Genomic DNA, 13463 nt, shown 5'->3' on the forward strand with positions numbered 1-13463 from the left:
CATCGAAGTGATCTTGACCAATCACGCCTTGACTTTCGGTTTTTGTTGATGCAAAATAATAAATGTAATTTATAATCAATGATTTTTTTTTTAAAAGATGCCCGAGCAATTAAAAAAATAAAACTGAAATAATTCTAATTGCAGATTGAACTAAGACGTTCGTTTTAAAAATTAAATTTGAGAGTATTAGAATAGTAAAAATTCGTTTTCAATTTTTAAACTAACATATAAATTAATTAATTATTAATTTACCAAATATAATTTTTTGAAACAGTCTTTCATTTTTCTTTCAACACTCCTAACATTATTTTCCTTACCTTAATGTTCGACGAGATATTCAACAGTTATGAGACGATCAGAAAAGCAACTTTAAAATTGAGTTAGCTTCTAACAAATAAACGAAAAGCAACAAAGTCGCCAGAATACGGTCCTCTTTGAGATTCAATTATCTTTAAAAGCAATAGATTCCTAATTGAGTCTGGCGTCGAAAAAGTCACGGCGAACGTAACTCCGCTCTCGCTTTCACGGCGCAAAGCCGTTCCCGGCGCGACTAAAATGATAAACGTTATTAACTTGTTTATGACCGTTTTTAAACGGCCGCCCGTGCAGTTAAATGATTATTACGGCCGATATCGGGGAACACGTGTTTTATATTTCGTAATAATCGGGAGCGCGGCCGCGCGCAACGTGTACTTTGCGCGCCTGAGAAAGAGAAGGCCGCCCGTGTCAGGTTTCGGTGGCCGATCAGGAAATTACGGTGCCTCGGGTGCCTTCTTCTTCCCTTCCCAATCCCCTTCGTTTGTGCACAACCGCCGCGTTTTTTTTCGCTGGGTGCACTTAGCCGTGTGCAAAACCCAATCACGATCGATTCGAACGGACGATTCGGACGGACCACCGAGAAACGGCCGGCTGGGCTGGTTCTGCGATTATTAGGACCGAAGGGTATACGTGGGAGCAAAAGGAACGATTGAGAACGAAACGCCGATACATAGCCGACCGTAATAAGATATAATGGTTAACAAACGTGATTGCTGGCCGAATCCGGAAGCTGAAGAATCGCGCAGCAATCATCTCGGCTTCTGTAACAACAAAATTTTAATAATAAATTTTGTGTAAAGATAATAATGTATTATTCGGTCGTTTAAATATGTTAAATAGAGTAAAATGTTTTTTTTTTTAATACCTTCGATGTTCTTGTCGATTTTGCCGTAATTAATTTATAAATTAATATGTAGTTTATGTACACTCACCGTCAGGAATAGCGTTCGTGGTGCTGCGACGACGGCTAGCGTACGTGATCTTGGCGTGGTGTGCGTCGAATCTCACACAAAGCGCGCGCGTAGATGTGTTGCGGAGTACCGATCACAGAGGACTGAGAGGGAACGCGGCCTCCTACACCTCCCCGCACTCAGCGGCCGAGAGAGAGGGAAGTCACGTACGCCAGCCGCTCGTCGCGGCAAATGCTATATCTGCCTTTTTAGTTTGAAATCCGTAAAAATATACGATTTAATTAACAGTGTGCTGTTAATTAATGTTACAAGTATTTTAGAGACATAATAATAGTCCCGCGAGATCGTGAAATAAATAGTACGAGTCATTTCACTTTATTACGTATCGAATTTATCTGTAAAAGAGATTCAATCATTCCAAGAAGATACGTTCACCCAAATATTCCGTCCACCGGTTTCAGAATTTGCTGTTGCTAAAATCACTGTACGTTAGTATTTAATAATTTATTACTTGTTGATAATAAGTATTCTGTTGTATTTGACTATAATTTATTTTTTTTTATGTTGAATACATTACAGTTGCCGCTTAGATAATTGACTTACAATTTAATACAGAGAAACTCTGCATGCATCTTGTTAATAGTAGATGGTAAAGCGAATATATCTTTCAAAATTTTCTCTCGTGGCTCTATTTAATTAAAATTAAAACAAAAGTATAAAAATGTTAAGATATATTTTAATCATCATCGGATTCGTTGCCTTTCTTTAAAATGCTTTCCAGAGGTTTTTCTTCCTCTTTATAATGTCGATATTCTGGTTTTAACTCCCACATATTTCTATGGGGATTTTTCAAATTATAATTACAAACTTCGTTAAGGATTTCTTTTAGATAAACCTGAAATTCATATATTTTAATATTAAGTTGGCAATTTCCAAAACAAACTATTCTTATATTTTAAATTACTGTGTAAAAAAATATAAAATATTTACGATAGGTTGTCTTGTGATTTTTACAAGGTCCCTTATATTGTAATATTGATGTTTTTCGAATGCTGCAAAAAGCATATCTAACACAGCATCTTTGTCATCTCTCATTTTTTTTCCTTCTGCTTTTTTCTTCTCAGCATATTCGATCTGTAAAACGTTATTGTATGTTAAACTCAAAAAATGGTATTGTAATATACTTAAAAACGAGTAAACAAATGACTTTTACATTATGCTTATGATCAGATACAGGTTTGAAATTTTGCACAACTCTATCTAATTGCTGGACTTGTCTTTGTGGCACTGAAGCTCGTTTGATACTTTCTAATTTCAATCTCATATAGCAATTATCAGCTGAAAAAAAAATTATTTTATAATCTGTATTAAAAAAAAAAATTATATATATATTTGCGTTTGTAAATACCATATGGTCTGCATTCTAACTTCTGTACAATTCTTCCTTCCATAAAAAGTTTTTCTGTTTCTGGAATAATTGCGTCTGAGCTTGTGGAAGCTACAAAATTAACAATAAGTATTTTAAAGAATACATTAAGTTTAAAAAACATGAATCTTACGGGCAATATGAGAAAATACTCCCAGCATCTGTCTAGTAACTGTTGTAACGTCTAGCCTATGTTGCTTTGGTATTTCTTCCTCTCCAGAGTCTTTCAAAGCTAAAACAGCTTCCGATAATCGGAGAGATACTTCAGCTTTTAGCCCAGGATTTCTACAAAAGATAAATTAAAAAGGATATTAAATTAAAATATTTAGTATGTAAAAGCACCTTCTTTTGTAAGTAGATTACTATAGAAAAATGTTTAAAAGACGATTTAACAGTAAAATTCAGTAAACATTCTCACTTGTAACCTGAGAGATAAACTTACTTGGTGATCTTTAATTTACCAACTTCTATATTTCCAGGTGCTTTTTCCCATTTAACAGCTACATACTTAGGCACTTTGACAAGCCATACACCACGCCCAGCATTACTTAAATCTAATTCTTTTTCTGTATGCATTACATTCACAGACATTGTTGCTAATTCTTCAATGCTTCAGTAATAAAAGTAAAAAAAATTATTCTTTTTTTATATATTTATAACGTATTAATAATACACCAAGGTAGTTCTGCAAAATATATAAACTATGTGAAAGAGTAAGGATCAGTACAACCATTGAGTTTTTGCTTCTGAATACTTACATAAGATTATTTTCTAATTTCATACAATATTACTTGCAAATTAATACAACTGTTTCACTGATGTATTATTACAGTAATTATAACTTCATAAAATACTTGAACATTGTTCCTAAAACACATAAAATAAAAGTTCAGTTATTATGTCATTTGTTTTAATATACAAATAATTTAAACCAGTTTATAAGATGCACATTGCTACATCAATTCAGCATACATATCTATACTCACTATCTCTGGAAAAGCAATATTTCTTCCAAGTCCCTTTATATACACAAGATATCCGAACGTACTATCTATGCTACAACTTCGACAATGTCATATACATAAAATACTTTGTCAATGGTATTAATTAGGAAACAGGAACCTGATTGCTTCATACTATTCCGACACGTCTTCAGCAGTGTCCAGAATTACTTCGCAAGACAGATACGTAATTTTTATTCGTCGTAATTATCGTCGTGTATTATTACACTCTGTAAAAATAAATTAATGTATATTGTATAATTTTAAAAAAGTTATAAAATATTTGACATCCAAACACGAGGAGAGCTCGATACGGTTATAACCACAAAAAAGAATCTCGCAGCTCGAAAAAAATTAATAGACAGAATTAAAACTAAAAATCGTTCAAAAGAAGAATAGAAAACTTTTCAATTACTTTAGATTCGGGAGCTGTAAATCGAGATCCGTATAAGCAGAAAGAATGTCTTGAAGAAACAGAATAATGTTCGGAAGAGCATCCGATATTGTGCGAGAGAATTCAGCCAATGAAAGCGCGGAATTAAGTCTGACTCGTATGTAACGACTCGAGGAATAGAATTTTGTAAAATTAATCATTATATTAAACCAGGAGGTTGTAAATTAACGTTTAAAATAGGAAAATGGAAAAAAAACTAATAAATACCGCAAAAAACAAACGTATAATATCATCTGATATTTATATAACTACTCGAGAAATAGAATTTTATAAAATAAATTATTATATCAAATAAAAAAGTTGTAAAATGACGTCCATAATAGAAAAATGTAGAAGAACTAATAACTAAGGTAAAAAATATTAAAAAAAAAAAAACCTTGCGTTAGGCGCAACGCACAAAAGCGACTGTGACGTCTCGGCTTCTCGATTGTGGTATTTTCTTACCTCCATGGCAGTCAGCAGTGTTGAGCCATATAGCATATTTTATACATTTCTTGTGCTCATTACGTGTTATTTCCGCTAACTGAATGCATCATCACTAGGTAATCTCTACGAACGGCGCCCGTTTGGAGCGTACCAGCTTTCGCCACGCGTCCCAGAATTACGTAGTGAAGCGTTAACTACACGTCAAAAATGGCAGATTCTGCGCCCAGCAAGACCGATATCGAGGAAATTTTCAAGAGACTGCGGGCTGTTCCGACAAACAAGGTTCGTTGCACAGTGATAAACATTGTACCACGATACGAAAAGAAGGAACTAATCGGGAACGGTTGCCGGACATAAAATCGCTAACGTCATGCTGCCAGACTTTAATTTGCAGTTTTCTCACAAAACTGAGCTCCTAATTATGTGTTTTAACTTCATAGTTCACTGTATTTTCGATATCAGAATGCATTAAGTAGGCTGATCTTTTTCAATGTAATTGAAATGGAAATATCCGAACTTTTCAGTTTTTATCTCGTATACATGTATCATATATATACAATTATATATATGCATTGAATGTATTTTAAAATATTAGCATGTTGTCAAATACATTGTTCAAATAATATCTAATTAGAAAAATAATGTTTTATTAATATTTTTGAGTAATTATTTATTTTACGTGTATCTTAATCTGTCAAATATATTTCGGCATAAAAATTTTTTTTTTTATTTATTAACAATTTTACCTAATAATGCAATTATAAGATATTATAATTGTAATCTGCATTCTTTTTTTTTAGACATGCTTTGATTGCAATGCAAAAAATCCAGCATGGGCAAGCGTAACATATGGCGTTTTCTTGTGCATCGATTGCTCTGCTGTACATCGCAGTCTGGGAGTGCATCTCACCTTTGTCAGATCTACCCAACTTGATACAAACTGGACATGGCTGCAGCTGAGAAATATGCAGTTAGGTGGTAATGCCAATGCTGTGAGTTTCAATGACTAGTAATATTAATAATTCATTTTCGTTTAAAGTTTGTTTATACATATCCGTTCTGTATCCGTACCGCGCCCATGTATCGTGTATCGCGTATCGCGCACACAATTTTTACAACGTCCGTGTAGCGTTCTGAATTTCCTCGAACGGATACAATACTGAATCGGAACGTATATGTTAAACGGGACCTTAGAAGACTTAATTAATAGTTATATTGACATACAAATTCGCGTCTGTACAGAGAAAATTCTTTACCCAACACAATTGCACCACGAGTGACGCCCAGCAGAAGTACAATTCACGTGCTGCTATGCTGTATAGGGAAAAATTGGGTCAAGCATCTGCGCAAGCAATGCGTCGTTATGGCACAAAGGTATTTGCTTAGTATTATCAAATATTCGATATATTTTTGATAGGTATTATCAGATTTGTTTTAACTCGGAACTATATAAAATTATAGGTTTTCCTTCCTACATCAAAAAATAAAGTAATGGTGAGCTGTGTAAATGTATTCGAGAAAGTCGGCTTCCTCCCTACCCGATTTCCTTAACAATTTTAATTACATTCGCTTAAAACTTTTTACCAAAGCTTTCTACTTCTTGTAAACGTACTTATATTTTTATCAGCAGCAGTCGATCGATGCACATAGTTCTTCATATGTGATAGTCCATAATTGTTCAAATATGTATGTGCTTCATTGTTTATAAAAATGCTATCCACATTTATAGTTATAATATTACAGAGTCCCTATCAAGATCCTGTTTAATGTACATTTTCATAATGTGTGTTTTTAAATTGATTTCAATACGTACGATAATATTTCTGTTGGTTGTTGCATTTAACAATCCCTACAGATTGTTTGAAAAATATCTGGACAAACTTTATCATATTTTACTTTATTAACGATTGCAAATTAAAAAATTGTGGATTATTTTTAAATATTTACATCGGATAGCTTGCTTGCTGTAACAAATTTAAATAAAAAATAGGTGTAACATACGATAGTACAATGCAAGTGCACACTAATGAAGGTAAAGTTTGGCCAACTATTTTAAAAATATCCACATTTAAATCTAATAGTTTGTTTTGCAATAATTTCAGCTACATTTGGAGGATGATACAGAAATTTTATCAGAAGAAACAACGGAACCCGACTTTTTTAAACAGCACGAAAATTTAGATCTGTTTCAAAACGAAATAATAATTCCGACAGAAGAAAAGGCGTTTCTCACGCCTAATACAGTGCCAAGTAATGACAGTACAGAAAAAAATGTACCGGAAGTTGCCCCTAATTCTTTGGAACCTTCTGTAAAGCTTTTCGATTCTACCTCAAACACTCTAAATTCTGATAGAAAACCTACTATAGGAGGCAGAACAGCTCAGTCTAAACGTCCTGGTGGGGTAAGTTATCGATAAATACCACTGACAATTATAGCAAAATTATAGTGCAATTGTTTTTTTCTTTAATTACAGTTAGGAAAAAAAACTGGAAGCTTAGGTGCTCAGAGAGTTAAAACCAATTTTGATGAATTAGAGAAAAGCGTTGCAGAGGCACATAAGTTGGCGCAAGAAAAGAATAAAGAGGTAACAAAAGAAGAGCAAGAAGAACTTGCTACTCGTTTAGCTCAACGGTATGAGCAAAATTTGACTCAGCAGGCTAAAAAAATAGAAGAACGAGCGAAGCATATGGATCCGTTGAAAGCCACACAGGCAGAACGTCTTGGAATGGGATTTAATGCACGAGGGTAATAAATATACGCTTGCGCGTAATTCTTATATTTTATAGCAAAACTTGATAAATAAATTTATCACAAGTTATTTCTTTTCCTTTTTTTTTTTTGTTTTTTTAGTGGTGCAACTCATTCTGCACTTAGCGATATGAAGACAATAACGCAGGAGTCGAAAGGAGTCGTAGCATCAACAGAAGTGGTTTCTAACGAAACAGACACTTTCTTTACCTTAGACGAATTTTATTCTGTTATTTACGCTAACAGTAAGCCGTCCTTGCGTAGTGACGAAATTGTGGTGGTAGCAGAACCAGAACCGCCTAAACGATTAGCTCCTTCCACTCGAAGCACAATTGCCAAGAATGACGCGAAAGTTTCATCTACCGTCGAAGGAGAAGCTCAGAAGAAATTTGGTAGCGCTAAAGCTATTAGTTCAGAACAATATTTTCAAGACAGTACTTCCGACAATTTGGTGAGTGTTAATTACAAGTATAACATTCCTATAAAATATCTTAGATTACGTATTATGTATTTATGTATACCTTTTTTTCTTCTAATTACTTCTCTTTTTTTTTTTTAGTGGGAACGTAAGAATAATTTACGTCGTTTTGAGGGCTCGTCTAGCATTTCGTCGGCCGATTATTTTGGTATCGAAAGCCCAACCTCACCCACGTCCTCATTGTCCATGCGTTTAACTGCGGGAAGAGCCGGCGTTGTAGATCTCGACGACGTTCGAGAAAGCGTGCGTCAAGGCGTGAATAAGGTTGCTGGAAGGCTGAGTTCGCTCGCGAATGCGGCAGTCTCCTCTATACAAGATCGTTATGGACTCTGAATGAAATTTATCGCATTTTATTGAGAACTGTTATCATATTTATCCGGATCCGGTTTTGTTCATTGTTCAGAGTTGTAAATAAAAGCTTCTAATTGAGCTTCCGCGTAACTTTTTTCTCGAATATGTTGCGCACAGATACATACATACTTTTATGAACGATGAATCAGTGAACGAGTGCAATGTAAAAGTTACGCAGAGTCAACAATGAAAATATAAATACACGTGTATTTTATAAACACTTCTGTTTCGTCACTTTATAATAGAGGCGATGTATTATATATAATATATTGCACAAAAAATATTTCTATATCAAAAATCACGTACCAATGATATGAGAAAGAACGTAACATGTCCGAAATAATTTAGATAAAATAATAAAATCACGCTATTTCCTAAAACAATTATAAATCTATATCCGGCGGTGGTGGCTTTTCGCAACGTGAAACCAAGTGCGAACATGGTTTACCGTGAAGAAAACACACGAGTATCACTGTCATGTTATCGCAGCCGGTGCCCATTAGGGCGTCTGGCGCCAGACAACAGTTTAAAAGTTCTTCGCAAATTTCTTCGGGATGTATCGTGACATTCGATAAGTCCCCGTTGCCAATTTTCATATGTGCTAAACGCGGTCTCACAAATTGAACTACTTCGTCGCTAGTCATTACGTCCCAGATGCCATCACATGCCAAAACAATGAACTCCCAGTCCTCGTCGACGACAAATTGTTGAACCTCGGGAAACGCTGCGAGTTTTTAAATCTTTTAATGCAAAAATTTGATAAAAACGGAAAAGTACCTTGTTTAAGATCGTTTAATTACCCGTTACGATTTGCTCCTGTGGTGATTTATGATCATTCCTCTTAAATATAAAATCCCCGAGAGCACGAGACAGAGCCAAATTGCCGTTCACTCTTTTATATTCAACAAAACCGCCTGCAGCTTCGATACGTTTGCGTTCATCCTTCAATGTAGGCTTGTGATCTCGACTGAGAGGCACTGCCCTACCGTTGATACACGCTACAGCTCTGCTGTCACCCGCGTTGGCCTGCACAACTTTTCCAGTGGTCAGGGATTCGAACATCAAGATGCATTGTTAAAATGAGCTGGATAACTTACGCTATACAAGATGTTATCCTTGATAAAAGTCGCGATGACGGTCGTTCCAGCATGTTCGTCTCTAAGTGCAGCATTATTCTGCATCGCTTTGTCCAACTCCAGAAAACCTTCCTGTATACCTGCCACAATATTGCCTTCCTTATATTCGCTTCTTTTCGTTATGTATTCGTGAAGATGCTTTCCTGCATATTGTGCCATAGCTGCACCTGTAGCACAGAGTATTAATATTATCCACTTTTGAAGTACAGATAAAATAAAACAGAATCTTTAATACATTCATTTACTATTTCTTATCAAATCTAAATACCTCCATGTCCATCGTACACGGCAAAGAACGCGGTGCCTGGATCACTGGGCAAAGAAAGTATGTGCACGTGTGAATCTTCCATTTTAATTCTCCATCCTTGCATGCAGGAGCTGCCCACCCTGTAGTTGCTATCTCGACAGCAGCCCGACTTCTTTTTCGTTATCGGTTCACTGAGCGTTTGTCCCATTTTCCTCTTTCAGCTCAATATCAAACCTGCTCGCAAAAGTGCATATTAATTTCATGCGATATTATCACGACAGACAAATGAGTTAGAAATTAAACAAATCTACATGACTTTAGACAAGCAATCAATTTGCACTATTTAATTCAAATTCGTTTTACGTTCGAAACGTTGTTCTACGGCCTTGGATTTAAACGTGTTTCACTCCGTTTTGATTTCATAACAGTTCCCCATACAGAAACGCATCAAAACGCGAGTAATATGCGATAAATTTGTTGTCAGCTCCACCCCGCGTTGTTTGCCATTCGACCATAGGAAACAATGCGCGTTGCGTCGAAGCAACGCAAGCAGACATCGACCGAGATAGAACAGCTGATCTGGCCTGATGACGTCACACGGCCGTCCGGCGACTTTTTTTTTCTGAACTCGACGTCATTATACAGGGTGTTTGCCTAAAATTAAGTAGTATGAGATCCGAGTCACCAAACTGTGTATGGTCCGACATTTTCAAGGTATAAGTAGTACGACTCAAACGACAAGTCAGACATTAATAAATTATAAAATCATTACAAAATCTTTTTATTTTACTTTATGTCTGCTTTCATCTTATAACTCGGCGATGTTACCGAGAAGCGGATCTGCGATTACTGCCGGCGAAGTCGCGAAAGAATAGGACAGTGTATAGCTCTGGCCTTTTCTTCTATCCGACGGCAGCCGAAGCGCTGGCTTCACACGGACGAGCCTCTGTATCTGACGCGTGGAAGTCGCGATTCCGAGTTGGGCTCTCTAGCTCTCGGCGATACCGTCGCTGTAAACATAGAGAGAGGTTAGAGAGATTGGTGACATAAATTTTAAAAAGAAAAAAAGAAACGAAATATTAATTGAATTTTATCTTATTTTCAGAGAAAGTATAGGAAATCAAGGGAAACCATGGCAAGAGTTAATTGCACATTAGCATCAACAAATTTACGTCAATTACAACAGCTGTGGTTAAAAGGTATAAGTTTATGGACAATGATTGTATTTATCCACTGAAAAATTAACAATATATACTTGTAATATCCATTGATGGCATATTTATCACTATTTTTTAAAGGGGTTGCGCGTTCGTTTTCATCTGAAAATACAGAGACTGACGAGAGTCCGAGATTACGTGAATTCAGAAAAAAATTACGTGAACGAGCTCCCATAGGTATGTTGCCGGCTATAATATAATAACTCATAGTAGCTTTATCCCATTTCCATTTAGAATTGAAACGTTAACAAGAATCTGTTTTAAATCTAACAGAAAAATTAGATGAGTTGGAGGAAGGTAAGCATCCTTATCAGGAAAAGGAACCTTTGAAGGCCTTCCCTAATAATACAAATCCAGAAACAGGCGAAGTTGGAGGTCCTCGCGGGCCAGAGCCAACTCGTTACGGCGATTGGGAAAGAAAAGGCCGTGTCACAGATTTTTAAACCATCGATTTTTAACAAAACAACGCGTTTGTTAATAATAATTAAACTAAATTATTCTGTAAAAATTTTCATAGCATTTAGCGATTTTAATATGTAAATAAAATGTAAATATACTCTTACATGATTAAATTAAAAGCTTAAAACTGTATAAAGGATTAATCGTGTAAGAATTTTGAGCACAATAGCCAATATTTTGTTTAAATTCTCTAAAATTAAAACAGATGCAGAATAAAATGATTATTTAAAAATGGTATTACTAAGAATAAATGATAAGCGCGAAGTGCGCGCTTTGTAATATCTAGTATTAATAAAATTAGCAATTGTCACGTCAATGCTTTCGTTGCAAATAGCTACGTGTGATTTCTTGCAAAATATTCGCACAATGATTTGCATAAATTATACTTTAGTGAATCTTCAAATAAGAGGCTGTAAACAATTTGTTACAAGTACGTTATTTTAGTTTGCAAACATAAAATAATTTTTCTTAATGTTTTTTCTTTGATTTGTGCATTTGTTGTCTTGTTGGATATAAAAATTAAAATGTACGTTTAGGTGCTTTTTTCCTGAAAACAAAAACTTTAAACAAACCTTTGAAAAAAGGCGGAGAGTCTTTGCGAATGAAGCAATTCCACGAAAAACTTAAATTGCAACCGATACCAAGTACACAATAGCAATTAATAAAACTAAATATAATCCGCAAGGATATTAACATATATCTTTTTTTTCATATAAATTTTTACAAGAAGTCAGTTATATTTAGAGTGAAAATTTTTATATCGATTCTTCCTTAAATGATATGTACGTAAAAGTAAAACCACGGAAACGGTTTGTAGATTTAGTACTACAGGAAACTAATCCGGAAACTGGAGAATTGATATCAAATAGTGAAAAGGATCCTACTAAATGGGGAGATTGGCAGCACGGCTGCAGAGTCAGCGATTTTTGAAACATAAGTGCCATGTATCTTTTTTTTTCTTTCTTTTAGAATGTTGCTTCATAAGCATGTTATGTTCACAGAATCTGAAAGAATCTCATTTTTCAAATCGTAATCATCAATTTACCTTTATAACTTAGTAACTCTTTACAAAATTTAAAAAATTAATTGCATTAATATGATCAGTCCTATTGAAATAATGTAAAATATGATTTTAATTTTAAAAAAATATAAAAAATTATAGATTTGTAAAAAGCACTTGTATTATAGAACAAAAAATAGTATATGAGTGAAGTAATAAATTACATTATACAAAAAAAATAAGTTTTTTTTTTAACCGGACTACGATACTCGAGTAAATTTTCAGAAGTTACTACAAATTTATTATTAATTAACTTCCACGTTTGGTATTGTTAACTTCATACCGACTGACTTTCATTTTGAAAGTTTGGCACTATGGCAACCTACACAAAGAGCTTACATTATAATGCACAGATCATTTAATATTTTTATAAAAACATTTATAAAAATATGTAATACTTCATTAAATACTGAATGTTAGAATAAACATTTTATACATCAAAGCAATTAAATTTCTCGCTACTAATGAATAAAAATAAAATGAATATATAATTAAATCACAATGTCAAAATATATTACATAAAAAATTAAATTTGTTCGATGGGCGAATTTAAATCAATCTACATTCGTTAATAAAATGTTATCTTGTCAGTAGCAGCGAAAATTAATTTAGCCAAGATATATAATAAATTTTTTTAATTAAAAGTACGAAGCAGTTTTTGTAGAAAAGGAGCGTAATAGTTCCACAAATATATCGTATCAAGAAACATTATGTACACGATACTGTAGTAAAAATTTCATTTTGTATTTACCAGTACTTAGGTTTTTTAAAATTTTTCCAATATCGAAAGTTCTTAAAAAATAATATACTACGAAATTACGTTACTGCATACGAGACACAGGATTTCAATCTTCTTTTGTTCTTTTCTATTAATCGATAGTAGATATTTGATTAATCTCATTAGATCTTTTCAACACATCTTTCGAGACTTATGAAAGCAACGCTGATAAAGGAGAGGATCGTATTATCAGTATGCTGCTTTTTGCAAGTTTTTTTTCTATGTACACATGCAACTTTTCATTATATTACGATTCTAACACAGGAAGAGTTTCAGCTTTCATATTCTCTAATACAAGAATATGTATTACTTGTGCTATATAGAACGTATAAAACTTTGTTCGAAAAGTGAAAATCAACATTAGCAGGCGCGTATTTACACAATGATAGTTTTCTATATAATACGGTTTTCTTTTTTTTTTTTTCTTTTTTTTATACACATATGTTTAAAAA

General features: G+C 34.1%; 5 protein-coding genes across 6 annotated transcripts; 3 read left to right on the forward strand and 2 right to left on the reverse strand.

Annotated features, from left to right (window-relative positions):
• Nucleotides 1-1747: 1747 nt before the first annotated feature.
• Tfiifbeta (transcription factor TFIIFbeta) lies at nucleotides 1748-4191 on the reverse strand. Its single transcript, XM_070664297.1, has 9 exons — nucleotides 4072-4191; nucleotides 3642-3886; nucleotides 3414-3522; nucleotides 3098-3340; nucleotides 2789-2940; nucleotides 2638-2727; nucleotides 2443-2567; nucleotides 2220-2363; nucleotides 1748-2124 (listed from the first exon to the last, which is right to left on the reverse strand). The coding sequence occupies exons 4-9, from the start codon at nucleotides 3244-3246 to the stop codon at nucleotides 1966-1968; spliced, it is 819 nt and encodes a 272-aa protein (XP_070520398.1). The 5' UTR covers nucleotides 3247-3340; nucleotides 3414-3522; nucleotides 3642-3886; nucleotides 4072-4191; the 3' UTR covers nucleotides 1748-1965.
• Nucleotides 4192-4542: 351 nt separating this feature from the next.
• Arfgap3 (ADP-ribosylation factor GTPase activating protein 3) lies at nucleotides 4543-8192 on the forward strand. 2 transcript variants are annotated; one of them, XM_070664284.1, is made up of 8 exons: nucleotides 4543-4818; nucleotides 5337-5528; nucleotides 5779-5910; nucleotides 5998-6030; nucleotides 6639-6938; nucleotides 7011-7282; nucleotides 7388-7736; nucleotides 7845-8192. In XM_070664284.1, exons 1-8 carry the CDS (start codon nucleotides 4744-4746, stop codon nucleotides 8094-8096), a joined length of 1605 nt encoding a protein of 534 aa, XP_070520385.1. In that variant the 5' UTR covers nucleotides 4543-4743; the 3' UTR covers nucleotides 8097-8192. The 2 variants fall into 2 exon arrangements, with proteins under 2 accessions (XP_070520385.1, XP_070520386.1); XM_070664285.1 differs by lacking the exon at nucleotides 5998-6030 and having other exon boundaries at nucleotides 4544-4818.
• A 247-nt stretch (nucleotides 8193-8439) lies between these two features.
• On the reverse strand, nucleotides 8440-10152 carry LOC139107053 (probable protein phosphatase 2C T23F11.1). The gene is made up of 5 exons (XM_070664296.1): nucleotides 9861-10152; nucleotides 9519-9731; nucleotides 9212-9417; nucleotides 8915-9140; nucleotides 8440-8838 (listed from the first exon to the last, which is right to left on the reverse strand). The coding sequence occupies exons 2-5, from the start codon at nucleotides 9703-9705 to the stop codon at nucleotides 8498-8500; spliced, it is 960 nt and encodes a 319-aa protein (XP_070520397.1). The 5' UTR covers nucleotides 9706-9731; nucleotides 9861-10152; the 3' UTR covers nucleotides 8440-8497.
• Nucleotides 10153-10155: 3 nt separating this feature from the next.
• On the forward strand, nucleotides 10156-11405 carry LOC139107057 (succinate dehydrogenase assembly factor 4, mitochondrial). The gene is made up of 5 exons (XM_070664301.1): nucleotides 10156-10211; nucleotides 10333-10525; nucleotides 10603-10696; nucleotides 10796-10891; nucleotides 10988-11405. Exons 3-5 carry the CDS (start codon nucleotides 10630-10632, stop codon nucleotides 11155-11157), a joined length of 333 nt encoding a protein of 110 aa, XP_070520402.1. The 5' UTR covers nucleotides 10156-10211; nucleotides 10333-10525; nucleotides 10603-10629; the 3' UTR covers nucleotides 11158-11405.
• Nucleotides 11406-11539: 134 nt separating this feature from the next.
• LOC139107017 (succinate dehydrogenase assembly factor 4, mitochondrial) lies at nucleotides 11540-12852 on the forward strand. Its single transcript, XM_070664225.1, has 3 exons — nucleotides 11540-11603; nucleotides 11710-11817; nucleotides 11967-12852. Exons 1-3 carry the CDS (start codon nucleotides 11540-11542, stop codon nucleotides 12101-12103), a joined length of 309 nt encoding a protein of 102 aa, XP_070520326.1. The 3' UTR covers nucleotides 12104-12852.
• The last annotated feature ends 611 nt before the right edge of the window (nucleotides 12853-13463 follow it).

The sequence above is a fragment of the Cardiocondyla obscurior genome, linkage group LG12, assembly GCF_019399895.1.
Source record: "Cardiocondyla obscurior isolate alpha-2009 linkage group LG12, Cobs3.1, whole genome shotgun sequence".
Taxonomy (NCBI): domain Eukaryota; kingdom Metazoa; phylum Arthropoda; class Insecta; order Hymenoptera; family Formicidae; genus Cardiocondyla; species Cardiocondyla obscurior.